The sequence below is a fragment of the Solanum tuberosum genome, unplaced genomic scaffold (assembly GCF_000226075.1).
Source record: "Solanum tuberosum cultivar DM 1-3 516 R44 unplaced genomic scaffold, SolTub_3.0 scf00052, whole genome shotgun sequence".
NCBI classification, from domain to species: Eukaryota; Viridiplantae; Streptophyta; class Magnoliopsida; order Solanales; family Solanaceae; genus Solanum; species Solanum tuberosum.
This window is the reverse complement of record NW_006238977.1, coordinates 2,064,013-2,090,485: the sequence shown is the minus strand read 5'-3', so window position 1 is coordinate 2,090,485 and position 26,473 is coordinate 2,064,013. Positions and strand designations below refer to the sequence as shown.

Below are 26,473 nucleotides of genomic sequence, written 5' to 3'. Positions count from 1 at the left end.
AGCAAGATCTTTATTAGTGGTAGAATCAAGATTACCGTTGAGTTTTTTTTAAAGAAAAGCATGTTAAATAGTGCTGAGAAATAAGCATGTCAAATTACATATGAACGAGTCAGATCAAATATGAAAGGCTATACTTGATTTCGATATTAAATTGTTAAGTAAAAAGTTAGTTAGAACTTAAAAGAGAATTAAACGAGCAAGGAACCAAAATATATAGCTTAGCTCTTCATACCAGATTTCAATCACCAATTTAATTAGGAGAAACTACCTTATTAAACATACATTCATACTATATATGTTAATTCTATCTATACTTTTAAACAATTACGTATCTTACTACTAATTAAGAATTTTATTTCATATATCGAGGAAGATACACTTTTATATATATATATATATATTTTGCTACTAGATACATTAAAATAGGGAGAGAGGTGAGCGAAATGATCATTTATCTCAGATACATGTATCTGGACACACCAAAATCTGGTAAGATTCAATATTGCAAACTAGAGTGTATCTAAGTAATTAACACCTAAACTAGTGAATTTATGTAAGTTTTCCCATTTAATTAAGCAATTAATATATAGGTTTAATGCAAGGGTGGACCTAGAGGTTGCCGAGGGGGCCCGAACCCCCTCGGCAAAAAATGACTTTGTATATTTAAGGTATTTTAAAGAAATTTTATGTCTAGATATTGATTTTGAACCTCCTAAATATAAGATTAGAGGTTGGCTTAGTGGCCAAGGGGTCCAAAACTCATCTTGAGGTTCCAAGATCAAATCTTAGGCACAATTATTTTTTTTCAAACCCCCTTAATGGAAATTCTGAATCTGCCACTGATTTAATGAACAAATAAAAATAAAACATGATTAGCATCGAGACAATTATAACAAAGGTTGATGATAACCAAAAGGTATAATAGGGATATTTTTAGACAAAAATAAAAATAAAAATGAAAGGAGGATATTTATGAGTCTTTTTCCTATTTTTAAAAATACTCTAAAATTTATAATAAAATAAAATAAATGAACTTCCAAATTTGAGTAGTACTACGTAAATTAGGAAAAAAAGTATTAGTATAATATTTTTAAAGTTTTGATAATTTGAGTTGGTTAAGGATTCTTACTACTACTAAATTTTTATAATTTGAAACGGATTAAGATTCTTCTACTTCTACTTATTCTCATAATACTACTACTTTCAATTTCACCAAACATTCACACAGTTATTAATATTTTGTTTTCTTGCGTTTTTCATAATCAAATTTCGTTAATGGATTGTGTTTGTTCATACTCCAAGATTTCACTGCCTCAATTTCGACAATTTTCTTCATTCAATTTACGAAATTTAGAGAGTAATACTCTGTTTAAGAGCAAGAAAAAGAAAAATTCATTGTCAATAGTAGCTAGTTGTTGTAGTGATAATAATAATAATAATAATGGCGATGAAAACCGCATGTTTAATGGATTAACGGCTCCATTAGTGCCAACGACAGAAGCAGGGAGATTGCTGAGCGGGTATATGCAGAATGAGAAAGAGTTGTTTTACGAATTTGTGGAGAAAGAATTGGAGAAATTGGAGTATATGAGGAAAGAAGCATTACTTCGTTGTGTTTTTAGCGTGGACACTGATGAAGTTATTCTTCACAGGTTCTTATTTCAATATGAGTTTAAGTAATATACACTAACGTGTCTATTTTATAATTTACCATGTGACATAATATATATGTATAATTTGTCTGTTGTTGGGTAGGTCACCTTAATCTTACTTTTATCGAATTTAACTTATAAACCCGAGTTTTTACACTAACATGTCATCCTACTAACATAAGAACAAATAGTGTCCATGTATTATCATAAGATTAGTTCGACTTAATATGTGGCATTACATGTCGTTGTAGGTCAAATTAACCTACAAAAGAGATATTTTCAAGTAATTGTACAGTAAAATTGACTTCAACCAAACTTTTTAATGGTTTAATGATGTAAACACTAATTGTGTCACGTAAATTGAGTCAGAGGAAATTGTGAATTGGTGTCTGTCCACATTGTGCTAGAGGGACTCGCAAAACGCCTCTAATTTGAGGGTTAAAACCTTTAGAAAATAGATATTTACTGCTATATGATCACATTTTTGAGTGTCGTTTTAAGTAAGCTAAACTTTGCTCTCTGTATATACAATCTGTCTTGATATTAACCAATTGTTATGTGGATTAAAATGACTAAGTTATCGGAGTAATTGTTCGATAAATGAATGTTATGTATTGGAATATGATGAAATGTTTAAAAATATTTTGAAATTCCAGGAGAATCTGTGAGATGAAAAAGGTGGAATGTCAAAAAGTTGTAGAGGATGTTATGTACATGTTCATAGTCTACAAGTTCTCTGAAATCGGGGTGCATATGGTTCCTAAGCTCTCGAATTGCATGTACAATGGAAGGCTCGAGATATCGCCCTGTAAGAACTGGGAACTCGAGTCTATTCATAGCGTTGAAGTACTTGAAATGGTTAAGGAAATAGGATGGGAAGACAAATGGAACGTGAAAGATAATTGGGGACTCACTCAAGTCAAAAAGGATTATATCCGTTATGTGTATGGTTCTTCAATGTTGTATGGATACTTCTTCAAGTCCGCCTCGTTGAGATACCATTTGGAAAAGAGTTTTGATAGCAACCTCTCATTTTCAAGTTCGTGCCACTTAAAACAAAAGAGTGTTCCCACAGTGTCGGGGAACAAATATGACAATTTTAGGTCTTATGTTGCGAATTTTGATAATGAAATAATGAAAATGTGTAGAAAACCAAAATTCAACGTGACGGTGAGTCTGATGGAGAAGCATTGCTCTGCTCTTTTTGGCGATGAGAATCAACATGAGGAAGTTTCAACGTCATTCGCGAGTCTGAAGAGGTTTGTGTTGGAGGCTGTTGCTTTTGGTTCTTTCCTTTGGGATGCAGAATATCATTTTAGGAAATTTTATCGACTTGAGGAGTATAGATCTCATTTTTATTGACATAACGAACAAGTTCACACTCGACTAGTTTCACCATGTAAGGGGGGAAATGTGTTCTCCGCGATACCACATTGTGTTTCTGTGTCCTGTTGAATAATGGGACACAGAAAGAAAGAGTCTCTAGTAGTTGTCAAGTATAAAGAATTTTGCTACTATCTGATGTTAAATATTAGAACAAGATTTATAGATGTATAGAACTTTCATTATACATGCTCTATTTTGTAGTCTTTTCTCTTGTATTCATAGGATTCAAATTATATATATATATATATATATATATAAATTACCTTAGATATAGTGATTTTTAATCAAAGGGGTACGAGTGAACACCCTTTCGACCCTTAGATTCTCCCCTTGGTGCAAATTGTTTACACAATCAAATAAATACATGACATGTGCTTTACATAAATTTTATAATCCATTAACCATAATTTAATTAATACATACTTTGTATGTCCCCTTTTTTTTTTACTTTTAAGTAAGTAAGACTTTGTCCTCTTTCCTTTCGACTGTTTACACAATCAAATAAATACATGACATGTGCTTTACATAAATTTTATAATCCATTAACCATAATTTAATTAATACATACTTTGTATGTCCCCTTTTTTTTTTACTTTTAAGTAAGTAAGACTTTGTCCTCTTTCCTTTCGACTTCAAGATAATTGACGAAGGTGGTGCTTTGAACATTTTCGCTGAAGTAGAAAAGATAAACATCTACCCGGTATACCAGCAATCTCAATTTCTTGTCTCATTTACTGCAGCAGATAGAAAATTAAGGCAATCTAAAAGCAAACAAAAGAAAAGAGAGAATTCATTTTAGTCTCTTGCTCAGGATCAAGTGCGGATGTTGGAGGGGGTGTTAGTTCTTCGACAGAACCAAGCCTTCCCCCGACTGAAGAAGATCCCGGGGATCAGTCTGAAATCGAAAGAGCCTTTGGATCAACTAGATTGAGTGTGATAAGAGAGGTAGTTCAAACCCCTTCGGTAAAATATGAGCAGCCCCACATTCAAACCCTCCCCCCCATCTACCCTTTTTTTCAATAATATTTTTTTATCTTTTAATTCAATTATTAAAAACTTCATTATTTTCATGTGATCATTACTTGGCCTTTTTTTTTTTAGTTAAAAGATCTAATTATAATTTTGTACGGTGGTATTAACTATAAAGAATGCAGCACTTCTATTAATTTCCATTTACTAGTCTTTTTATTTTAATTAATAAGAAGTTTCATTGTTGTGGAGAATATAAATGTTTTAAATATTATTTTTATATTTCTAGTTTTATATTTAATGTCCATTTGACCATAAATATATTTGGAAAAAAATTGAAAGCTAGTGTTTGGCCATATAATGTATCATCATTTGAAAAACATATTTGCAAACATTCCAAGTTCTCAAGTTCTAGAAAAAAGCAGTATTTGGGCGTAATTTTAATATTTGATAAAAATACCTATTTATAGTTTGTTGACTAAATTTCATTCCTAGTTTGTTGTACAAAAACAATGCGGTTATATATATATTTTATACAATTTTTATCTAAGCTTTCTTTCCGAAGTTACTTTCAATTACAAGTAATATTAGTAATTTTTTGTATACAAATCAATAGTGTTTTCTTTTTGTTTTCTTCCTCTTTTTTCAAATTCATATTAATTATACTCAGTGTCATGGATTTTCTCAAAACATTTTCATTATAAAATGATAGTACAAACTTATGAGTATTTTAAATAATTTGTAGAATTTATGAATATAAATCATTTTTAAAAAAAAATCAAATATTTCTCTCAAAATCTATGAGAAAACGCAGGATAAACTTCACACAAAAATATTTAGAAATGTATATAACCGTATTAAGCTAGAAAGTTACAATTACTTGAAAGTAATCAAATTACAATTAATTTTCGATTCTCTTGAGAATACCATTTTTCAACCACTTGAAACTAGAAAGTTACCAATTCTGTCAAATAGTTACAATCAATATCTAAAAACACACTATTTCCTTTTATTTATTACTTAATTATTAATATTTTCAATTAATAAAAAAATATACACCATTTTTCAAAATAATCTTTTTATCTTTACAACACATAGAATATGTATTTATTTTCATGTACAGTAACGTTGTTAAGAAGGTAGTAAATCTCAATTCTAAATTTTGAACTATAAACTAATAAAATTTTAACCGTAGAAATATCTTAGAAGTTTGAACTATAAACTAATAACATTCACATTACTAGTAAACAAAGTTTTCAAAAGTAAAATCTAAGATAGTAGTACATAATACAAGCACGTGACTAACATCTTATTAGCTTAAATTAAACTTTACCAATATTTTAAATTACAAATTATAAACGTGTCAAACATAGAAAGGTCAATGACACGTATTATATCGTCAACACAATAAATATAAGTATTAAAAATCCAAGTAAAAAAGCAAGAAACACAATTTGGCACCATAAAAACCTTTTTCTCAAAAGCAAGAAAATAAAACAGGGAATTAGTAGATCAATGCATTAGGTTAAAGCTTTTGTTCTTAAAATAATACAAATTACTCGAAATTATAACCAAAAATTGTACTTCCCATACTGAATTACACAATGAACTGTTTTCTTTAATAATTTTATCTAAATAAAACCATTAATCAGAATCTACATGCAGGTACTTTACACACAAGCATAAGTACAAATTTTAGATTTTTTTATTGAATTTAATTCAAGAATAATTGGCTAAAGATCAATTAAATTTAATCATGAACTGTAAGCATAAGCCTTTATGTTTTATAAAATGTAATTTAACCTTATTTTTAGAAAAAAAATTGTTTTAAATAAATTTTCGATTGAAAAAGAAGTGAAGCAATGTTTGGATAGTTGTTATATGTGGTATTGTAATGTTAAATATAATGTTTATTTTGGTTTTTATTTAAATTTTATTATAGATTTTTTTAAAATTTACTGTAACAAAATGATGAAATTTTTTATTTTGTGTAATAATTAATTTGGTATGATCTCGTTAACTTCTCTTTTCTTCTCATAGTACTCCCTCCGTCCCATTTTGTATGTCATCACTTTCTATAAAATCTGGACCACAATATTTGTCATTTTATAAAATTTATGCATAAATTATCATATTTTGCCTATTATACCCTTGATAGAATAGTTAATTAATCTTGTCATTTATTAGTAAAGTTGACTTAAGAAAACATTAAATAAGGGTAGAAGGGTAAAGTTACACAATTTCTTAATGCAAGTGCAAAATAAAAATGTGACATATAAAATGGGACGGATGGAGCATTATTTAATAATCTTGTTTTATCTTTCACCTTACTTTTTTATAATAGTCTTACCTCATATTTTATAATTTATTCCTTTATTCTTCAAATTATATATTGACATGTCATATTATATATAGCAATAGTCGATAGACAACATCCTAATCTATTCGTATTTATTAAAACAATACAATATATTACGATAAATTAGGAAAGCATATCAACCACCCAAACATGGTGTAGGGTTTAAAAAAGGATGGTTGTTATTTTTTTTTAAAAATAGTTCTACCTCGTATTATACTTTGTGTGCATTTATTCTTTAAATTTTCGATGTATTATATATATTATGTAGCGATGGAAAAAAATATAGTTTATTTAAATGTTATACATATATGCTATGTAGGGGTGTTCACGGTTTGGATAAAAATCGATCCAAATCGAAAAACCGAACCAAATCGATAAAATAAAATCAATTTTATTTGGGTTTGGTTTGGTTTTGGTTTTAGATTTTTAAAAATCGATAGTATTTGGTTTGGTTATGGTTTTATTCGAAAAAACCAGAGAAATAACCGAACCAATTCGATAAATTATATACATATATTTTATTAATATAAATACTTAATATATTATTTTTATAAACAACTTTAAAGATCTTATACATATTTTCATTAAAATTTCTTTATAATTTACTTATTAAAAGAAAAAATGTCCAAGATGGAACATTTATCTTATTGATTTCATGTATATGAGTGCCTATGACAATTCTTCGTTGGGACTGAAAATGTTATTGTCTCTTCCTTCTAGGCCAATATAGTGAATTTTAAAGTTTTATTGATAGTAAATTTAGTGATCGAAAGTTTAGTAATTTAAGTCATTCTAACTATTTTTCATTTTAAATGGATTGTTGTCACTTTTTTCACATTTTGAATGAATTGTTTCTTTTATTTTTGTGTATGGTTAATAACCGAATAACCAAACCAAACCAAATCGAAACCGATAACCACCAAACCGATAAATGTATATTATATTTGGTTTGGTTTGGTTTTGATAATTTTAAAACCGATTAAGTTGATTTGATTTTGATTTTGACCAATAACCAATCCAAACCGATCCGTGAACACCCCTAATGATATGTTTAAACGATACAATATACTCCCTCCGTCCCATTTTATATGTCATCCATTTCTATAAATAGGTGATTCATAATATTTATCATTTCATAAAATCAATGCATAAATTACCATATTGTTCCTTTTTTTATTCTTGTGAGTTATTAGCCTTGAAAATATATATTTGACCAACTTAGAAAAACTAAGTAAATGATTCATGTTAATTGATTAAATTAATTAATCAAAATAAATTAATTTATATTCATTGATTGAAAACTTGAGTTCCAAAAAAATTAAATAAAGATAAAAAAGTAAAGTTATATTATTTCTTAATGCAAGTGTAAAGTAAATCATGAGGAGTAATAAAATACGATAAAGCGTTTGAACCATCCATACATAGTGTAGGGTTTAAAAAAAGAAAAGGAGACAATAGTGAACACAATTCGAGGTTGAAGGAAGAAAAAGGAAATCTAATTGGTTTGGATAGGCGGCAGATTAATAAAACACTGATACTGATGATTATGTTTAATTTATTTTAAAAAGCATGGGTGGCAACATAAATTAATTAATATAATTATAATAATAAAGAAATCACTTACACAGTTTATATTCAGTGAACAATGCTTCACTAATATCGACAAACTTAAATAAATTAATGAATAAACAGCTGTATAGAAAATATATTATTTTTAAAACAAATTTTTAAAAGTTTAACAATCTTATTTATACTTCAAAAAATAAGAAATAATTAAAAAGGTGAAACAGAAAAAAAACTATTTCTTTTAATTTTGAAAATTGATAAATATTTTTTTCATTCACTTGTACTTATCAATTTTATACATGGTATGTTCCATAAGAAACAATAACAATATACGTATTTACCACAATATTCATATTAATTTATGAAAAATAAGTCATTGATATTGAGGTAAAATAGAAAAAACAAATAACTATATTTGATCTTGATATATATATTAAAAATAATAACAGTGAATAAATAAAAATGGACGAATAAATAGTTAATGTGTAAGAATAGCAATACTACAACTTGATAACCCTAAAACCTAAGGTAGCTAATCAACATTTTCCAATGTTGATTAATGTAAGAACACATGAAAAAAAAATCTACCATATAATTAAAGATTGAATTCATTGAATCTGGTACGATTAACAAAAATAAAACACAAATTAAGACTAAACAAATTTCAAACACACTCTTTTTTTCTTCCATTTTAACCAACTAATAGCAAACACATATACCAAACAAAATCACTTTCATTAAAATATTAACAACTCTAAATTCTGAATACGCTTCTATCCAAAATAAAATACATTAGGAGAATCAATCCTTGTCATTTGAAATATGAGTTAAGGCTCCCAAGTGTTGCATTTGTGAAGGTTGAGTGCTTGTAGAGCGTGGTCATTCGGCCTCGAATCTTTATACTAACATTATATGAGCAAAGTATGAAGAGAAGACAAGATTTCTCATACAATGAATAATGGAAGGGAAAATGTGGCACATCATATATAAGATCAACAACTTGGTGAAAATAATGAAATAAATGTCCAAAAATATAATGATTGAATCCAACGAGTTCAAATTTTTGATTCGCCTCTGTGCTGATACATGTGATGTTTGATCATATCTCTCAATTATCTTCTCAACAATAGTGCAACCAAACGAGTGCCAATATTCATAAGAAAGAAAAAAGAACAAACAAACAAGCAAACACAGAAATTTGAAAAGAAAATCTTCAACTACCAAATGCTACAAAAAATAAAACACATATACATATATTGAGGGATAGTTAACACAAAATCACTACATACTCAGTTTAATCTCATAATAAAATTTTGATAAAGATAAAATGTATCCAAATATTATACATCGTAGTGAAATAAAGAAGTTATTAATTTTTAATAGACCCTCAACACAATTAACATATACCCAATAAGCAACAAAGAACAAAGATACTACTAGTAAGGAGATTATTCACACATATAGTGGCAATTAAAAAGAATGTATGGAATGAGACTATGCCATAATACATCAACTCCCAAGCAAATTTTCCAATAAAATTAACCATTTACATTAAATTTGGGCATCAAGAATTGCTAAAAATAAAATAATTTGAGATTTTAGGGCATAAAAGGTGAAACCACTCAAAAATTCCAAAGAAATTGCTTTTCTTGAAAGAAAAAAAAATCCCAAATCTTTCCTAGGATACCAAACTGAATCACAACATAAAAAAAAGGTTTGAAATATAGCAAGTACTCGTAAAATAGTTGAGGTACATACAAGAATTTCCCCAAACAATTAACTCATAAGAAATCAATTCGATTAAAAGAAAATGAAAAAAGAAGGTAAAAGGGAGCTCCCTTCAGTCCAAGCACAGATAAAAAGGAAAGAATTTATCTCCCGCATCATTCACGCATTCACAATAGTATAAGAATACATACTTCCTATTGTGTTTGAATGAATGAGTCGGGAGATAATTCAAATCCTTCGTCTACCTATGAGTGGACTAAAGGAAGCTCTCTTATATCATCTTTCACATTACATTTAAATAAACAAATTCAATCACAAAATTAGAATCTAAAAAAGAGGGGATTCATAACTCTATAAACATAACATAGATCTTATATTTCATGTTACTAATCTCACTTTTTGTATGAACAAGTCAATATTTATAGAATAAAAAATGATTGTACTAGAACATGCATTAATTGCACTTTGTGAAGAAAAAAAGTGGTTTAGAATCAATTATTTCCAAGTATGAAAAGCTCAATTTCAAGTTGGAATGAAAATTAGCTACAAAAATTGTATAGCCAAATAATATATAAAGATAAATAAAGTTGGGAGAAAAAAATTGTAATGTCCAAACAGATCTTGAATCAAAACCTAAAAGGGAAAAATATTATGTCCCTCCTAACAAATATATACTTTTTACAAACAAAAATCAAAATATATAGTACTCCATTTAACTTCATATTTACTAAAATAATATGCTAGCAAGAACCCTAATTCAAATAGATGAAAAATTCTCACCTTAATAGGACAACAACGACTATATAACTACTGTAGTCTCACAAGTACGATCTGAAGAAATTTAAAACATACCTCATCCTTATTCCTACCGTAAATGGACAAACAAAAGTAAGCATCCCTCTAGAGAGATTCGATAAAATTGAAATAATACAAAGAAGATAATACTAAACACCCTTTTTATCAAGTGATTGTAAAATATAAAAAGGAAAACAACAAAAAAAAAACTAAAACGGCAAAACCAAAGAAGATAATTAACACTATATATTAATGACAACATATTAAACATATTTAAAAAAACAGAAGCATCATCATTCAGTTACAAGACAGACGTTTTCCCCCCTTTTCAGGTAAAGCAAAACTTTTTTTTTTGTAAAAAACATTTTATGAAGGGAAAAAAATTCATTTCACAAATTTTGTCAAACATCAAACAGTAAAAAGTTTTATCATAAAAAAAAAATAGCATTTACCTGATCTTGATCATCCTGCAAACCCTAATACAAACACGAAATTTTCTGGGAGAAAAAAAAACCTAAGTATAAAAAAGAAAGAACATTCAAGAGTGTGACTTAAGGATGAATGAAAAATCACTAGAGATCTGAATTCAAATCTCAACAAAAACAAAAAACTTAAAAGTATGAAGAATGAAGGAAAGATAAATACATCCAAGAGGGTGTGACTTACCGATCAATGAAAAATGACGAGAAATAAAAATTTAAATCTCAACATAAACTAAAAAGTAGGAAGTAAAAATAAATACATTCGAAAGTGTGACTTAATGATCAATAAAAATCCACAAAAGATCCAATTTTTTTAAACAAATAAATCATGTGATTTATCAGTCTCAAAGGATATAAACTAATTCAAACACCATAATTACATTTTTTTAAAATACAAGGGGAAGAGTGTGACCTAAAAAGTCATGAAACCAATGAAAAATCATGAGATGAACCAAAAAATGCGATTTCTTTCGATCTATTTCTATACTAAAATTCTTATATGTAAATTGATTTGAACACCACAATAATAAATATAAAAAAAAGGGGGAAAGAGTGAGAATGAAGTGGGATTTTTGTTCATGTGGTGTCACTATCTAAAATAAGAGTAAAAAGAATAATGAAAGTGATATATATATAGATCTAAAGAAAGGAAAAATATTGAAGTGGGATTTTACTTCCGTTTGTGTGAAGAATTTTATTTCCTTTTTTTAGAAGAAGAGAAGAGAAGATGATATATAAAAAGAAGCACAGAATGTGCATTTATATACACATAAAACTCCCCCTTAATACGGAAGAAAAATAAGCAAAGTGTAATTGACCATTCATCTTTTAGGTTCAACACTTGCCTACTATCTCTACTCTGTTCCTGCATATATATATATATATATATATATATATATCGTTTCTATTAAAAATAGATGATACGTAATATTTATTACTCCCTCGGTCCCATTTTATATAAGGTAGTTTGATTCGATACGAAATTTAATAAAGAAAAGAAAACTTTTAAAACTTATGGTCCAAAATGAATGATAGAAATTTGTGTGGCTGTAAATCATTTCATTAAGGGTAAAATAGACATTTTATAGTTAAATTGTTACTTGATATAGAAATGTGTCATTATTTTTTACACGGATTAAAAAGAAAAGTAAGTCACATAAATTGGGACAGATGGAATAATATATAAATGACACTATTTTTCTTATTTATCCTTAAAAGTTATATGTATTGAAAGTATGAATTTGACCGGCACATAAAAACTAAATGATTAATTCATATTATTTGGTCAATTCAATTAATCAAAATAAATTAATTATATAAAAATTTGACTTCAAAAGAACACTAAATAAGTGTATGATAGTAAACTTATCTAATTTCTCAAGGGACGTGAAATATATAATTATGACATAAATAGGAACGGACAAAATAATATGGATAGGTGATTTAGCGGTTTTTAGAAGTAATATCAAATAGACTCTTGTGTAGATGAAATTAGGAGTGTTAAATGGATGAATTTAGACTAAATTTAGATAGATTAAAATGAATTGAGTATATAAATTACAATTCATTGACTCTAAAAAAATTTACTTGAATTGAAATGGACTTAAAATGGATCATAGATCCGTTCAATTCTAACTAAGTTCCTAATACAATGCTATTTATAACACATCAAATTAAAAATTCTTATTCTTCAGACAGTAGAGTCGTTTAGTAACTATAATTAGTAGAAATATCATAATGCATGTATTAAAGTTTAAATTTGTATAAATAATATTAGTTTGATTGTTAATTATAAGAACTATGTAGAAAATTAATAGGATATTTAATTTATAATTCGAAAACATAATTAATACAGAAAAAATAAAATAATCAATACATGAATAAGTAATAATAAATAACTAAATTCTGCGTATAATAATACATATTTTTTAAAAATTTATAGTCCAAAAACATAACTAATAAATAAAAATGAAATAATCAATATATAAATAAGTAATACTATGTACAAAATTAATAGGATATTTAATTTATAATTCAAAAACATAACTAATACAGAAAAAATAAATAATCAATACATGAATAAGTAATACTTAATAAATAACTAAATTCTGCATATAATAATACATAATTTTTTAAAATTTATAGTTCAGAAACATAAGTAATACATAAAAATGAAATAATCAATACATAAATAAATAATACATCAATAATTAAATTCGATATAATTTTTTTATAACTAATTCATGTATTACTAATATTAGTCCGCTACCAACCGACCTTAAATACAGTATGGCTTGGTGTTTATGGTAAACAATGGCTACACGTCATACCATTGGTTGTTGACGTGGTTGATGAATGGGATTCTTAAAAGTTTGGAGTTTTGGAAATTAAAAAATTTCGATTCAAGTGTATTTTATACCTATAATATTCTTTTTGGAATCTCTATTTATTAAATCATAATTGAAAGTTTAGGTTTTGTAAATTTAGTCATTTTAAAGTTTTAATAAAATGCATCTGAAATTACTTATTTTATTTGAAATTAGACATATTACTTATGCAATTAAATTTATTCAAAGTGCGAAGAGATGTATATTGCGAGTGAAATTAGGGACTACTAGAAATATAATGAGATTGTGACAATACGCCACACCAAGGTATCTTGTCACGCTCCGAGCCTACACCCTGGATGTGGCCGTCACTCGAAGACCATTGCTGGCCTCAAGCGAACCCTTGGCCTGGCTTACTTAACTCAGCGGAAGACTATAAGCATTAAGAAAGAGATTCACATGCCAAATAACTCAACTGTCTCAAAACTGAACTTACTCAAATAACTTAGTCAAATAGCTTAGAATGTTTAAAAGTCAACATTCAACTTGGCAAAAATGACAACTCAAGTCTTAACATATGAAATGACAATGTAAAGACATTCGACTACTAACTGTCTATGAAGCCTCTAAAACAAAGAGGGATGTCGGGACAGGACCCCCGATCATCCTAACATCTGAAAGACTAGAAAGCAAATAAAGTAGTCCTCCGGAATGCAAGGAGGCTCACCAACAGACTCTGAATGCTCAAGCTGGACCTACGAGGCGTTGAATGATGATCCTGGTTACCTGCGTCTGCATCATATTACGATTCAGACCAACTGGCATCAGTACATTGAATGTACGAGTATGCGAGTTGGAATGCTAAAACAAAATATAGGCTTGAAAGGATTATGAAAGGAAACACTTACCTGGCTATTCTCAAGTTCTGAATAACTTAACTCAAATATAAAGCAATGAAGCACATGCAATATATATAAAGCTTATAAAACAGTTGCAACCAACTTAGTTCGTTAAAGATAAAGGAATAACAAACTCAACTTTACTCATATAAGAAAATAATATGGTTTATGTGGGAGATTCTCTAACCGACAACCAACACTATAAGCCTAAGTGGTGATACAACGTTCTTACCATCACGCTGTTAGACTGTTCTATACTTTGCCGTCATATAGAACTACTTAACTTAGTGGATCCACTAGCTTAACTTATGTGATCATCTAAAAAGCATGACCCATTAATACCCATGATGGCTACATGGTTTATGGAGACTTGAGTTAATATGAACTCGCATCCCCATATCGATGCTCAATACTACTCCCAAAAATATACTTAGCTAATATGTTTTAAAACAATTTCTTTCTTTGGTTTGAGATAATTATTCAAAACTTAGTTTAAAAGCTCTCTTGGAATCGATGTTCCCTTTTCTTTCTCAAAATGTGAAAACATTTTCAAACTTCTTGGAAATACTTAGTTCCCATATACTTCTTTGAAGAAATGAAACTTCAAATCTTTACTCTTTGCTTAACTTGAACTTAAGCCTTAAAACAAAACAAAAATGTTTGTGAAAGACTTTTGAAAACTTTAAGAACTTATCTTGACTTAACTCTTGACTTCTTGACTTGACTCTTAACTGATTCTTGAATTGAATTATGGATTCAAGAATCGTGATTTGTGATAGAAAAGATCTCATGATGTTTAAAAATGATTTTAGATTGCAACATTAAGTATGGGGGAGTGTGACAACTTGTCACATCATCATGCCACTTAAGCTCCATTTGGAGCCATTTTTTCATATAGGAAGCTTGTGTATGCAAAGAATCTAGCATTTGTGGGAAGGTTGCTCTAGAGAAATCTGAACATTCTTATTGGAATATCTTAGATCCTTAGTGGTTGTTTGGTTCGGACACAAATTTATTTGGAAATTATAGTTTTGGAACTAATTTTTGTTATGTGGGATAAAATAACATCAAATTTGAGGTATACATTTATCATGGGATTAATTATATTTTTAATTAAATAAAGTATAAATTTAATTTCAAATTTAACTTTAGAATATTCCATCTGATCTCATAAACCAAATGACGCCTTATGAATTTTTCTAATAAAGTACTCAGATTCTTCTAGCCTTCTATAATTCTAGTGAAAGTCATTATATATCTTATTAATATGAAAGACTTGGCTAAAAATATTATTTAACACTTATAAAGAGTTGACCATTCATTTGTATATCATAAAGCAAAACATATGACGGATGTTTAGTCTGAAATTGAAGTTGTTGATGGACAAAAGAAAACAGGAATCCAAGCAAAGATATTAAATAGCATTAATCATAAGAGTGTTTTTATAAACTATAGCTTATTACTTTGTGAATTTCTCACTTAATTAATAACACTTTACAGATTGAAACAATTAGGATATATTTGAAAATAATGAATTATTTATTTTTTTCAGAAATATCGCCCTTAAATTGACTTTAGACACATCTTAATTTGAATTTTTGAAAATATAGATTATCATAAGATGGAAAACAGGAATTCTGAGAGCAATATAATAGTCATTTTCATGTCAATAGTATGGAGTATGGAATAATCAATTATCCAATTTTTGTACTTACTTCTCCCATCTTTTATTTGTGTGAACTGTTAAGTGGGATCTTAAATGGAGACAGGCCATGTGTTATTTGTCTCATCAAATTGATTGTAAGAAAGTGTGGTCTTTTCCATAATTAATAAGTATGCATTTACGGGTTGTTTGTTAAGTAAGATAAGGTAAAATATTTCATAATAAAGTTTGAGATAAAAATAAATAAATTATTGTCTATTAAATCTAATATAAATATTATTTCAATCTTAATTTTGAGATATAAATCATATCATATCTCATCCAATTTAGAATCTTATCTCATCTCCTAGATGGGATGAATTAATCTAGTAATTATAATCCCATCATTATAATCATCGAATAATTTAGACCACGTATCATCAAAAGTGTACATCATAAAACCAAATAATGTATCATATTGATGTATTGAGATGATTGAGATTTCTTTATCCTTAATCAAACGTTTCATATTCGAACTCTTTGAAATAGAAAAAAAAAATCTGTCAAAAACATCGCTCTTAATAATAACTCTACGATATGTGAATTCTAATTTAATCGCATCAATGAACTCTAATATAAGATCCTAAAACCAATGTCGACAATTGCCTGCTAAAAACAAGGCCACACCCACGCTTGCAGGGAATAGCCAACCAAATTGCATTTCCAGTCTTTCAAATTCATCAAGAAAATGAACAACTTGTCTGCCACAAACTTTGAGTGGACAAATAATTAAAATTATAAAATGTTTTATGAATAAAAATATGGTTATCTATATATAAAAATAATTAATTTTTGATTATTTTCTAGTATTTTATTCCATTGGTAGTTAATGTAGTGTATTTCTCAAACAAATGAATAGAAGAATCTTGCAAGACTTTAAATTAATCGCAAGGAATAACTTCTCTTGATTTTTTATTCTTCTTTTTGATGGTTGCTTGATGCATTGTATCTGTTTTCTTTGTTTATAACTTTATATTAGTAGTAATAATATTATTTTTATAGCTTTTTTGTCTTATAATTTCTATTACTATTTATTGTTTCTTATGTTTTGATTATTATATTTTTGGAGTTTTTATTTTTCAAATGTATATAATGTATTTCTTATTATTTATTATGTCCTGTTTATTTTTACGAATTTTTCTCAAACTGCTTTAATATGCATTACTTGATCCAAGAGTTTTTCGGAAGCAATATCTATACATCTATTTGACTCTCTTTACCTCTTTAATTTCCCTTCTACTTTGAATGAGAATTTTTCTGGTCATGTAGATTGAAACAAACGAAATAATAGTTAGAAGCGTGGAAGATAGTGAACGTTGAATGGTAATTGAGTAATTTATGAGTTATCGCTCGTTATCTTATTATAAAGAAATTATCCGAAAACTTCCTTTCTCCCAAGTCCCAATAAACAAGATGAGATCATCACATATCTTATTTTTAGTATACCAAACTTAAATACTACATTTAAAAAATATATATATTGAATCAACTCATGTCAAAATACATATTCCAACTCTGATAATTTTTTTGGTTTGTTTTTTGTATTTATAGAGCATATACAAATAGATGTCTAACCACCAAATATCGAGTATGATGAAGTGATAAGTTATTTTCTCTATTATTAATTAGAGATTTTGATTTGAACTCTAAATATAAAGTCATCTTTAATAGAAAATATTTTAACTCTTGATATGATTTTTTTTATCATAAACTTAATTAATCAAATCCTAAAAAAGGGGAAAAAATCATGTCTAGATCTAGTCAAACAATTAATTAGTGTCAAACTTCTTTGTGTGGGCAATGAATTGGACACACAACAGTCGTCTATTTGTCATCGTAGGAGATATGATTCTCTTCAGAAAGATATGTGGGGTATATATGCTACACAAAAATAAATATAAGCTTATTTTCAATGAAAACATTATTCGACATGAATTATTAGTTGCACATTTAAATCATCAATAAGTTTTAGCTATCTTTCAAATAGTGAAATACACTTGTGGTTATAATATTATTGCAAGGGGTAGAATTTGAATGTCATATTGGTTTTTAAGTGTGGATTTATATAGCCTTAGACTCTTTTATATCAATAGCTAATTCTTGAGGGCAGTGGCGAATTTACAGCCAAAAAATAGGGCATCCGCACCCGTGGTCTCTTCGTAAAATTATATATTTTATATGTATATTTTTAAAAATTTTGTATAATATTACATTCTTGCACCCGTACTACAAGAAATCTAAATGGTCTACATGGTTAAATGTTGAGCTTTTGACCTTGAGGATTAAGGATCAATTCTCATTTCAATATATTTTACTTGATGCACTCATGTTCGAAAAATCCTAGATTCGCCTCTACTTGAGAGTGGTTCTCTTTAATTTGAATCAATCGTATCAAAGTTTTTCACGACCCTTTGTGGCTCGTGCCCACCATGTCTTTTAGTGGTGACAATAGTATGGCATGGTTCAGTTGGAGTTAGCATTGTATAGCTCATAACCGTTGTGAATGCAAAGAGTGAGATTTGAGTCTCACGTCGATTAAATGAAAAGTTGATGTGGGGCTTATAAAATCTTGAACGCTCACACCTCAATAACTAGATTTTGTGGTATGGTTCTTCGAAAGGTATTATCACTCACCTACCATATGAAATTTTTTTGTCCATGTCACATTTTTTTAAAAAAAATAATTATTTCTCTTACTCTTTTAAATTTTCATTTCTTTAAATTTTCTTTGTCAGGTCAAATAATTTTTAAAAAAAACTTGACTCGAACTTCATTTTTTTAGGTGAAACAATTATCTAGCCAAAAATAATAAAATTCCAGTTAATTATTTATAGATTTTTCTCAAAAGGAAAAAATACATCGTTAAAATTAATAATCTGTCACGCCCCAAACTCAAGGGGCGCAACTGGCTCCTAATGCCAAAACTCAGGTCCAAGCCAACCCTACTGAACCATTTGCTACTAGCGCATGGCAGACACACGCAATCAATAAAACAAACTAGTATATCCCGGCTTAAAACTAAGCCCTCGGCCGGTAAGGCCCCTATCAACATATATATAAAAGAAGCAGCTACTCACAAGAGTTCATATAAAGAAATAGCCAACTAGCACAGAAGTCCTGACTGGGCCGTCGAGGCCACCATGATATCTATACAAAAATTGGAAGCAGGTATATATCAAGACAATATATCAAACAGCTCACAAGCTTCTGCAAACCAACAAAACTAGGCCAACATGGCTATAACCTAGCTCTACACCGCACACACTAATATGCAAGCCTCAAAGAGTAGTAAAGATTGGTGGGATAGAGCCCCAGCCTACCCATAAAAACATACACAACAAAAGCTAACAAACCTCCAAACTCTGGCAGCTCCGGAGCAAAGGGGCTAGCCAATCGGATAGAAGTCAATCCTGCTACTGAGGAGGTCTACTCGGTCGTATGTCAGGACCTGCATGCATGAATGCAGCACCCCCAATCAATGGGTGTTAGTACAAAATAATATACATAGTATGAAAGGCTGTAGACTAAATGAGCAAGTATCATAATATACGAAAAGTAATCAGGTAAGGAAATCAAATTTAGATAAGTATGCCAACCCACTACTGAATCTAATAAAATACAATAATGATCAACATTAACCTAACCAAGCCCCCATAAGCTCGGTAGGTACAAACAACATACCACCTACTTAGGCCCCCATAAGCCCAGAAGGTGCCAAATCAATCTACATAACCTTATCGATAGCCCCTTGTCTTTGTAAGAAGTCACATAGCCCTTTTGGCAACAATATAGCCCGTAGGCAGCGCATAGCCCTCTTAGGCAACATCATAGCTCTGTGGGCTGCACGTAGCCCTCTTTTGCATCACATAGCCCTGTAGGCAATACATAGCCTTCTTTAGCATCAAAATAGCCCCGTAGGCAACACATAACACTCTTTGGCATAAATATAGCCCTGTGGACAACACATAGCCCTCTTTGGCAATAACATAGTCCTATTATTATATATATAGATCTGAAAAGAAAAAAAAATACTAGTAAATTTAATATAAATGACACTCCTTAAACAAATGTGTTGCTTGGCTTGTTGGTTTGGCATGTGGCTAGAGTGCCTTAACTGTCCCAGCTTCCCGGGTTTGAACCTCATTAAGAGGAATTTTTTGTTTGATTTTAGCTTTTCTTGTAAAATTTTATTCATAAAAGTTAATTTTGTTGAGGTTCGAGCCTCCAACCTTCAATTCCTAATTAAATTCGAATAAAATGGACCGGTTGAACTAGAATATAGTTTGTGTAGTATTTTAGTAATTTAATCACTTGTTCGAAATGAAACTCAGCACAATAATAAGTTATAAAGTTAAAACTAAGTCATCTAGGAAGTTGTTAGTACACTTTAAACAATTTATTAATATAGTGTTATCATATCAATTATTCATTTATTTATTTATTATTATATATCGACACCGCTTAAAAGAAATTTTGCGTACGCCACTAATTAACTATACAAATTCATTAATTATAGAGATGTAACTCTTATTTCCAAGGTAAAAAATCCTTCATCTATTAAGGAATTTAGACCTATCTCTTGTTGATACATAGTGTACAAGCATATTTCCAAGATTATTACAAATAGGTTGCGAAATGTAAAGGATACCTTGGTTGACAAGACTCAATCAGCCTTTGTGCCTGGGAGACTAATTAACCACAATTTATGTTGAGTCATGAACTAGTTAAGGGATATAAAGATAATTCAATTAAGCTTTGTTGATGAATTGAGATGTTTCTTGAAAAAATGAAGTCATAATTCTTTATTAGTATATGAGTACATATAAGTTGAAGTTGATCAAATTACTATGGCTATCGATTTACAGTACGACAAAATATCAAATCCAAATTTTAAATATCGAACCATTTTGAATTAATTTAGTATGATAATGATTTAGTATTTTTAAAACTAAAAATTAATATTATCGATCCAAAGTTTTCAGTATATTGTATCACACCAATTTTCAAGATATTGTACTCAATAATCGTTAGAGTAGTCAAAGTTTCAATGTTTAAATAATTAGGTTTGTACTTGTTATCCGAAATTTGAATTCAATAAAATATAAACACTAAACACTAAAACAAGATGAAAGAACAGAAAATTTGAGTCCACAAAATTCACACGATGTCCTTAAAGAGATAACGGCATGAGATATTTTTTATCGATATCGATATGATATTTATTATCTACCGTATCATGTCCATTCCAACAACTTCATGTAAAACTATAATATTAATTTATTTTTAAAAAATAAAATTGAATTGTACGTTTGAGATTCTTGTAGCTGCACGGAGTATTTGATCAGTAAAAAAAGCTGCATAATTCCTATTCACTATATAAACTTTATCATAAGATATTTTACTAAGTCAAATGATTATACTTTTGAATTTCTAGCACAACCTGTCTCTCTGTTGAAAAGTTGAATTGTTATATCTGTCTGCTCATGTCATATATTCTATTCACAATTGGCTGTTTCCATTAAAACCTAAAGGTTCCTTTGTTTGACTGAAAAACAAAACTCTAACTAAAAGTAGTACTAGTACAATGTTGAGTTTGCATTTTGCACAGTAATATACCTTTGAATTATCGTAAATGATACGCAGATATTATTCATCATCTCTTTAGGATATTGATGCCCCTGTCGTCTAATTAAAAGCTAAAACAAATATACCATTTATATTAACGGATATACACGTGTCATAATTTTATTCACAAATTTGACATTTATTAAATATTGAATTGACGGATAAGATTGTGCCACGTGTCCCTATTTAATCTTCCGTTAGAGTGAAGGCATATATGCTCTAGTTTTTGAACGATAAGGTTACCAATATTCCAAAAGTGTGACGAAATGTATCTACATATTATTTACGAAAATTTGGGATTATATTTGTCCTTTTCCTCTATATTCTATTCACAATTGGTTGTTTCCATTAAAACCTAAAGGTTCCTTTGTTTAACTGAAAAACAAAACTCTAACTAAAAGTAGTACTAGTACAATGTTGAGTTTGCAGTTTGCACAGTAATATTCTACTAGTAATTTATAATACTGGCATTTACTTTCCTCTACAAAAATTGATGTAAATCGTCAAAGAATGTGGTGCAGTTGATGAGTTTGAGTTTTGGATATCAAAGAATATAGTGCAATGGATGAGTTTGAATTTGAGTTCTGAATATGAAAAAATCTTTAGTTGAAAGTGGAGGCCTCATGCGGTGGGCATGAATCTAAATTAATCAGATTTTAATGTGAATATCAAATGGAAAATATAAAAAGATTGACATGAAAAATACCCTTTGTTTGCAAATTGTGTATGGATACTCTCCTTGTTTCAATTTATGTAACATTTTCATCTTTTTAATATATAAATTGTAATTTTTAACATTTCCAATTTCACTTTAAATTTGTTAAACTCGCTCTCAGAAAACGAAAAAAAATCACATAGATTTCTAAGACTGAGGAAGTATATTATTTTATAGAGGTTTCTTGTATGAAATAAAAGTTCATGAATTAACAGAATGTTGATAAGAATATTTAACACTCTAAGCAATCGTTTGGTTATAAAAATTAGGTGGGTTATTTCAGTATAAAATTATGATTGAATTTTTCGAATAGATGGCAGTAGATATATTATTAATCAATTAATATCGAGGTAAAATTTATAATAAAATCTTGGAATTATCTATCAAAAGGTGGGATTATAATTGTAATAAGATGGCCTTGTTTTGTATCAAACCGCCCTTAAAAGCAGGTCTAACTCATTTATATAATCTAGACAAATATTATAGAAAGTGAGTTTGGAATAATAACAAGGATGGGATACTTTGTTTTTCTTATTTTTACCGAACTTTTTTTATGAATCCATTTCGATATTCTAGATTCCACCTTAGTTTTAACCATCAAATATGAAAAAGAATTATATATAAAAATCAAAGGAATGATCACTTCCTGTAGTTGCAACTTGCACCACGTTCTTATTATTATGCCCATAGAATTATTTTAGGAATAATTTGTCTAAAACATAACCCTTGTGCATGCTAAGTAATAATTAATGAAATAAACTTTGGGTTAGGGTATATATAGGGGTAGGGTATAGGGAGACAAGAGTTGCAATATTTGACTGGCATTAATATATGGTTCAAAAATCCTTTTAGATAACTTCACTATCTTTTAGACCTAATTATGTCGTTTAGGAGGCTGGATAAATTATGACGTACTCTCCGTCTACTTTTATTTGTCATAATTTTTTTAGAGTTAAATTATAAAAATGTTGATCAATATTTTGTGATGTATTTTTTCATCATATTGATATGCAAAAAATTAAAATTTATAGTACTTTCGTATAATTTTTAAATATCTAAATTTTTTGTTTAAAATATCAAATTAATTCAACCTAATTTAACTTTGAAAACTAATCAAATTGACTTTCGAAAAATGCAACAATTAAAAGTGGACAGATGAAGTATATGATATTTGATAGGAAATGAGTATTTTTTTATGTATAAAATTAATATGACGTTTGGTTGATAGTTTATAAATCCACATGACTAAAACATGTATAACAATATAAGTCATGCAATAATCTATGTATTATTTTATGCGAGCTAAAAAGTATAATAACTAATACTACATGAATAATTAATCCATGCATAATTAACAGTTGCACAAAATAATACACATTATAACATCACCTCTAATTTACACCTTAATAATATTTGTATAACTCTAACCAGCTATCAAACGACGTAATAGTTGATTAGATATAGAGTTTAAGAAAAAAAAACAAAATATATTACCTAAATTATAAGTAAATATTTATGACTATAAATTATCTTATTATAAAATGAAAAACGTAAGACTTAGTCATTTTTTAAAATATAAAATGATATCAATTCTTGAGTGACATCAAATGTAACTGGTGAAGTAGACTCAAAGGCGAAGCTAGGATTAGGAGATTGGGGGTTCTAAATTTAATTAGAAAAGGAAAACTTAAGAAATACTTTTAACGATGGTGAGGTTTGAACCCACAACTCTAGCATGGGAAAACATTTTCATGGCCCCTTCCTTAGTCATCTGTCAATTTTGTTTTGAGGTTTCACAACTCTAGCATGAGAAAACATTTTCATAGCCCCGTACTTAAATCTAAGTCATCAACCAACTTTGTTTGGGAGTTCACAAATTAATACATACATATATGTTTGTTCAATTTTTCTAATACAAATATAGAGTCGGGTTCGTTCGACCCCAAACCCCACTCAACTCCGCCCCTGGAATTAGTTACTTATTTGAATGTGTAAGAGTTATTTATACATTTTCCTTGGTACCAATTTCCGTTAATAATGTTCAAATTTTTTAATTGATCCATTTTTTCTAATTTGGGAGCAACTGTTAGAAAGAAAGATATTTTTTTAAAATTTATTTTCTATTTGATAAGTTTTTGGATTTGAAGAAGAACAATCTTATGCACACAACTTGTATATTACATGTATATCACATGCATATCACTTATATATCATATGCATATCACTTGTGGATCATGAAATAATGTAATACACACAAAGTACATTGATATGCATATTACATACACAAATATATACATTAAGATGAACGCATCACCCTTTACACCACAAAAACCCTCAAAAAACACCTTAACACTATAACATTGCAAAAAATTATATCATGATTAATTTGCGACCTCGATAATTTTCTATCCAAGGTCATGTCCTCAGTTAATTGGATCAAAACTAATCATCTTTTCTCAATATTTCTCCAACCTACCTTACCTTTCCTGAATCTCACTACATTCAATCTCTCACACCTTCTCACTAGACTTCCGCATCTCTCATCTTTCATACTTTAGCTAAAGATATGTTTATCCAAATTTTATTCTTATATATATAAGAAAGTATAACTTACATAAATCCCATAGTGTAAGGACCTAAATTACATTCTATCCATGCTCTTTTTCAGTTTACAAAAATCCCTTAAAATCAATGTTATCTGAATACATAGCAAACAAGTCGGATACATTAAATTTGATACATTAAAACAAATTCAGTTGCACTTTTAAAGGAAAGAGAATATTAAAACAAATTCAGTTACACTTTTAAAGGAAAGAGAATATACAATTGAATGTGAGTTCCCCAAATCACGCTAATTTAATTGATTTTTTTAGTTTTAATTTTTTAAAAACTAAATAACATAAAGTTTCAAACAATTTCAATGACTATGAAAAAAAAAAAATAAAAAATCATTAACTAATTAAACCAACATCACAAAGAGTAAAAAAAAATGAAATCAACAATAGAGATAGAGTTACTAGCAGGGAAGCATTTTTTTCTGATAGAATTTGGCCGCTTCATTTGTTGTTGTTCATGAAGCTTGGAACCCGTTGGTATGAGATCTGGTTGAGTAGCTTCGCCGGAGTTAGAGTTCATATTTCGCTAAAACACCTACAAAATTAACAACTCATAAAGGGTGAGGGGAAGAGGAAAAACGTTGGTGGTCTCTGGTTGCTTACTCCGGTGGAGATAGTTGATTTCAATCTCTCCCAAATCTTAACAGATTCAATCAAATCAAATTCAATTTTTCTTCTCTCAATTCTCTTCCAAACCTGCTCAGCTTCAATTCAAAATTCAAATTTTCTTCTCTCAATTTTATTCCAAATCTGTCTAGCTTCAAACAATTCAAGTTTTCTTCTTTCAAATTCTCAACCAAATTGTAATAGATTGAAAAAAGTCAAAAACAATAACTGATACATAATGAATACATTCAGGAATCTGGAAAAGCAAGGTGAGTTATGAACGATACATAAGTGATGGATTTTAAATTTCTTCTCGAGTTCATCGAAGATCCTTTCAATTTTGTTAAGAAGATATTGCTGCATCTTTCAAGTTTTTTCTATAACAATTGTTATTCACCGTATCGTAACTCAAAAAAGATCTATATATCCTATGTCCTAATCAAAGCCGAAGGCTGAGTCAAAGTTGATTATACTAAAACTATTTTCGAGATGGATAGATTTGTCAATATATTACTATTTATGTATTTTGTTTAAATTGATAAGTGTTGTATTTTTACTAGATACATTAAATAAGAAATTATTGCCCATGCGATGTTACGTTTGAGATCGATACATTATTGTTTGATAATTATTATGTATCAAATACATTTAGTATAAATCCGAATTTACGTATCATGCTTCAAAAATTAGTGCATGATACATTATTATTTATGTAACTTATTTTGTTTGAGAGCAGAATCCATATGTATCAGAAATTTGTAGATGAAAAGGCTGATACATGATAAATGATACATTTGGTAGAGTTTTTGTATCAAGTAGCAATACTAATTAAGGTTATGTATCAAAACTAATATTTGAACATGATACATTATGCATGATAGAATTGTAATGTATCATAATGTTGAAACGAAGACAATATACATTAGTTTAAGAAACAAAATCAACTAGATACATTAAAAATCTGAACCTATATGTATCAGAAAAGACAAACAACCAAAAAATTGAAAAAAAGACAACAATCTAATCAACGGAAAGCAACGAAGATGT

The 26,473-nt window shown here is 28.6% G+C and overlaps 1 protein-coding gene across 1 annotated transcript; it reads left to right on the top strand.

Moving 5' to 3' along the window:
• The first annotated feature begins 1,275 nt into the window (after positions 1–1,275).
• Positions 1,276–3,014, top strand: LOC107059988 (UV-B-induced protein At3g17800, chloroplastic-like). Its single transcript, XM_015307167.1, has 2 exons — positions 1,276–1,652; positions 2,309–3,014. Exons 1-2 carry the CDS (start codon positions 1,276–1,278, stop codon positions 3,012–3,014), a joined length of 1,083 nt encoding a protein of 360 aa, XP_015162653.1.
• Positions 3,015–26,473: the final 23,459 nt, after the last annotated feature.